Source organism: Diospyros lotus, chromosome 5 (genome assembly GCF_014633365.1).
Source record: "Diospyros lotus cultivar Yz01 chromosome 5, ASM1463336v1, whole genome shotgun sequence".
Lineage (NCBI taxonomy): Eukaryota > Viridiplantae > Streptophyta > Magnoliopsida > Ericales > Ebenaceae > Diospyros > Diospyros lotus.
Window position 1 is genome coordinate 36,077,119 of NC_068342.1, and position 4,076 is coordinate 36,081,194.

General features: G+C 41.6%; 1 protein-coding gene across 1 annotated transcript; it reads right to left on the reverse strand.

Moving 5' to 3' along the window:
- LOC127802477 (cysteine protease RD19A-like) lies at window positions 1–3,714 on the reverse strand. The gene is made up of 4 exons (XM_052338311.1): window positions 3,206–3,714; window positions 2,914–3,033; window positions 1,175–1,418; window positions 1–477 (listed from the first exon to the last, which is right to left on the reverse strand). Exons 1-4 carry the CDS (start codon window positions 3,656–3,658, stop codon window positions 101–103), a joined length of 1,194 nt encoding a protein of 397 aa, XP_052194271.1. The 5' UTR covers window positions 3,659–3,714; the 3' UTR covers window positions 1–100.
- Window positions 3,715–4,076: the final 362 nt, after the last annotated feature.

The following is a 4,076-nucleotide window of genomic DNA, read 5'->3' on the forward strand; positions in this document are numbered from 1 at the left end:
TGTGCCAGTAAATATGGATAATAATATATATGACATTTCTGTTTTGCCAAATTCGAAATACAAAAGAAAGCAATTTCTTATCAGCAATTTCTTGAGAGAATCAAAGTCCGAACGAGACCGACCACCATATGTATATACAAACACAGATTCTAACCATATGAGATGATGAAGTTAAGTGTGTCCATACTGCAGTTACTCCGAACTCGGATGAACGGCAGCAGCGGCCACAGGTCGAGACCATGGAGTCGACCCCGCAAATATTGCGGCCACGACAGATTTTGTAGTATCCAGTTTCGCCCCAATGTTCTCCCCACGAGTTCTTTATGATCCAGTACGGCTTCTCCTTCATCCGGATGGGGGCATAGCCAGCTGAACCATAGCCGACCAACAACACTCCGTGGTCTAGCCGTTTGGAGCATATATACGGGCATGAAACTCCCCCCACATAGGTCTGCATGAACACTGCATTGATTGCCACTGCACCCAAATACAAAGAAATTTTAAGTGTCAGGTTCAACCTCCATATCATTCCCCACCCCCCGGGCGGGCAATTTGGTTCATAAAGGTTTCTTTTCTTATTGGTTGCTTTCAAATACAAGGAGATTTGACTATGAATATCACCTACATATCATTCCCCCCATCTATTCATGAAGGTTTCTCTTACTTGAGGACTGCCTATGCTCCCACCCTACAGAAGTTTCTTTTTTATTAATTGCCCCTAGAGGATTCTTAATAACAAGGCATCATTTGAGGAATACAAATACAAGCAGCCAACCCAACTAATTGAGATTATGACATGTTGAAAGTTGAGTTTAGCCTTCCAGATTTTTTTTTTAAATAACTATATGTAGACGGGGCACCAAAAGGTCGCAGATTTTTTATAATATACACAGTATACTATAAAAGACCCCTAATATATACACATTATACTATAAAAGACCCCTAATATGTCCCCAAGAGCGGCTCACGTGGCAACCAGCCCCATGCTTGGCATGAGAGGTTGTGGGTTCAAACCTTCTCCCGCCCCCTAGTGTGGACATAGGGAGCAAATCTTGCTCCCCTTAACACAGCTAAAGATTCCCTTGCCCTGAAAAAGATCTATCCATTCTTCTGAAGTCAGAAAAATATGACGAGAAGCTAATCCATGACTTTTGAGAGTATTGAAGGAACATACCTGCAAGAGGGCCATTTTTAACAAGATTCGCAGCAATTTGGTCTTCATCAAGGGAGACAACACTAAAGTTGGCCACTGATGCAACAATCTTGGCCTTGTCAAATTTGCAGGTTCCATCAGTACCAGTGTAAGGATAATCTCCTTCTCGCATAAGTCCACCTGCTTTGAGCGTGTACTCAAAGGCACTATTCATCAGCCCACCGTTGCAACCAGCATCACATGAACCAGGTTCCTCTGGATCACACTGCAGACAGAACAGGATCATATGCACATCCATGCACAAACTTGTACAACAGATAGGACAAAAAAATTTAATGATTTTTCACCAACATGTACTAATATAGACAATTGCATGATTTAACAAGATAAAGTCTGAAAAAGTAAACAAAATAACAGTAATTACTCTTAATAACAGTGCCAATTTATAAATGATTTAGGTAATAGATGGATAGGAGATGTTTAGCTTTCAGTTAAAACTGCAATAAGGTGACATTGACAAGCACAATGCAGCCTTAACTTCATTTTTGCCCCAAAGGTGTTGGCCAAGTCCCGTCATGTGCTTGAACAGCCATAAGGCCCATAACTCCTAATGTCAGCCCCTAACTTTTTAGAATCCTAAAAATGATTATCTTGGGAGGAATTCCATTCTATGTCAATCAACAGCCATTTAACATCTCCAAAAAGGAAAATTATTTTGCACCTCAACCAACATTAGAATTGACCACTCCCCTGTGGGCAAGGTAATAGTAGTAATGTGCAACATATTATGACATGTTCCACCAATCCGTGACTCCAATTTTTTTAGGAAGTTGTGAACTTGTAATAAATAGGAATTAACTGACAAAAGCAACAAGAACAGTTAAGGTGCGTTAGAAAGTGTACGTCGTTCTTGGTTCTATCAGTAGTACCATGTCAACTTCCCCCTCCATTTGTACACAAGAGAATACTGACCTAGTTAGAAATTGGTACAATTCTAAACCATAACACAACAACAAAATATCGAGGCTCAAAGGTGGGGTCAGCTACATAGATTCAAGCTTGTCAATCATTTCTATCAACTATTGTATCTTATATAAGACAATTATAGCTCATACATGCTTAAGAGTTTCCAACAAAATTTCTCGTAGTCTTGTTCTATCTTTCTGTTATTTTTTTTTTTTTTTGTTCATTCCATCCACTCTCCTCATTTAAAAGTGTCTATCAAGTCTTCTTTTCACATGACCAAACTATATTAATCATGTCTCGTACATTTTCAAGATTTAATTCCTAGCAAGTAATCATTCCTAAAACTTTCTTTGCAATGAAGGGTGAAAGGAGCTAGCTCTAAATTATTAAGAACGCCTTTGCATAAAAGAGAAGTAATGAACCATCCACAGAAAAAGTCAATTGCAAAACCAACACGAACAGTTAGCATATGATGAGAGCTTTGAAACAATTCAAGCTCCCTCATTAACCATAAGTAACAGTTGTATCCAGCATATGCAGACTAAATGGCAGTTCAATTAATAAAAACCTTCCCTAATTTTATTCAAGCAAAAAAAAAATCCATCTACAAATGATATCTTCGTCAACCTTATGACGAATCACTGCATAGGTAAGCAGTGCGCGCACAAAAATGCAAATAAAGAGAGGACAACGTCAGCATACCTCGTGACACACAAATGCAAATAAAGAGAGGACAACGTCAGCATACCTCGTGGCACACAAATGCAAATAAAGAGAGGACAACATCAGCATACCTCGTGGTCACAATCCACAAGCTGTTGCTCGCTCAGGCTCTCCAGCTTCCCTGTCGCAAGGAAATTCGCCCCTTCCAATGCTCCAGTTGTACTAAACGACCAGCATGATCCGCAAGAGCCCTACTCGCGATTCACAATCCACAACAACAAAATTAACGTCGCAAATATACTCCCAAAGACAGCGCAGACGAAAAAAAAAGTAACCATAAAAAGTCAAAATCAACATCTTAATACCCTAATTCCTCAATAATCGACGCACATACAAACTTAGATGTACATAGGCGTACAATACCTGGTTCTTTACGGGCGTAACGGCTCCGTGATCTCTCCAATCGAAATCCTCGGGCAGATCATTAGTCGGAAGGATCGGAGCCTTGGTAGCGTCCGCCGGAAGCCTGAGTCGCTTCAGGCCGAGGTGATTCCTGCGGAACTCGGCCGGAGTCAGATCGGAGAACTGAGTGACGCCGTGGACAGCCGAGGGGTCGAGCTTCTGATGACGCAGCGCCCGGCGCAGGTTAGCCTTGAAGACCGAAAACCTGTAATCGTGCTCCTCCTTGGTGGCGTACGACTTTCCATACTTGCGCTTGAAGAGCGAAAAGTGGTGCTCTGCGCCCAACAGGTGGTCACCGCCGACGACCTGCCGGATCAAGAAGTCGTCATCGGCCGAATCGGAGTCGATCGCGGCGGCGAACGACGTCGCAACCAGGAAAGAGAGAAGAAAGAGGAGAGAGATCCGCCCATCCATGATTCCCAAGAAAGCAAGAAACAGATGAGCAAACCCTACCAGTACGAGTTCTCTATATATAGATATAGGAGCCCTGTATCTATATATATATTTCTAACTAACAGTCCTCTCCCACTATGGTCGCCAAGGGTTCCTTCAGAGAGAAGGAGACCTGTGTGCCAATGGCGATCCGACACGTGGTGGATAGCTATTGGCAAAAGGAATGGTAGTTTGCTTTTTGGGGGCTAGCTTTATTCAACTGCTCTTTATTGGTCTTTCGTGGACACTTCTGCTACTTTTATTGGGCTTTCCGTGCCATTCCTGGTGAAGTTATCAGTACTCGGATAACTTTATTTAAATTCACGAATTATTACTCGCTCATTTAACGTAATTATTAATTAATAATTTAAAAATGAGAATAGTTTTTAGATAATAACTG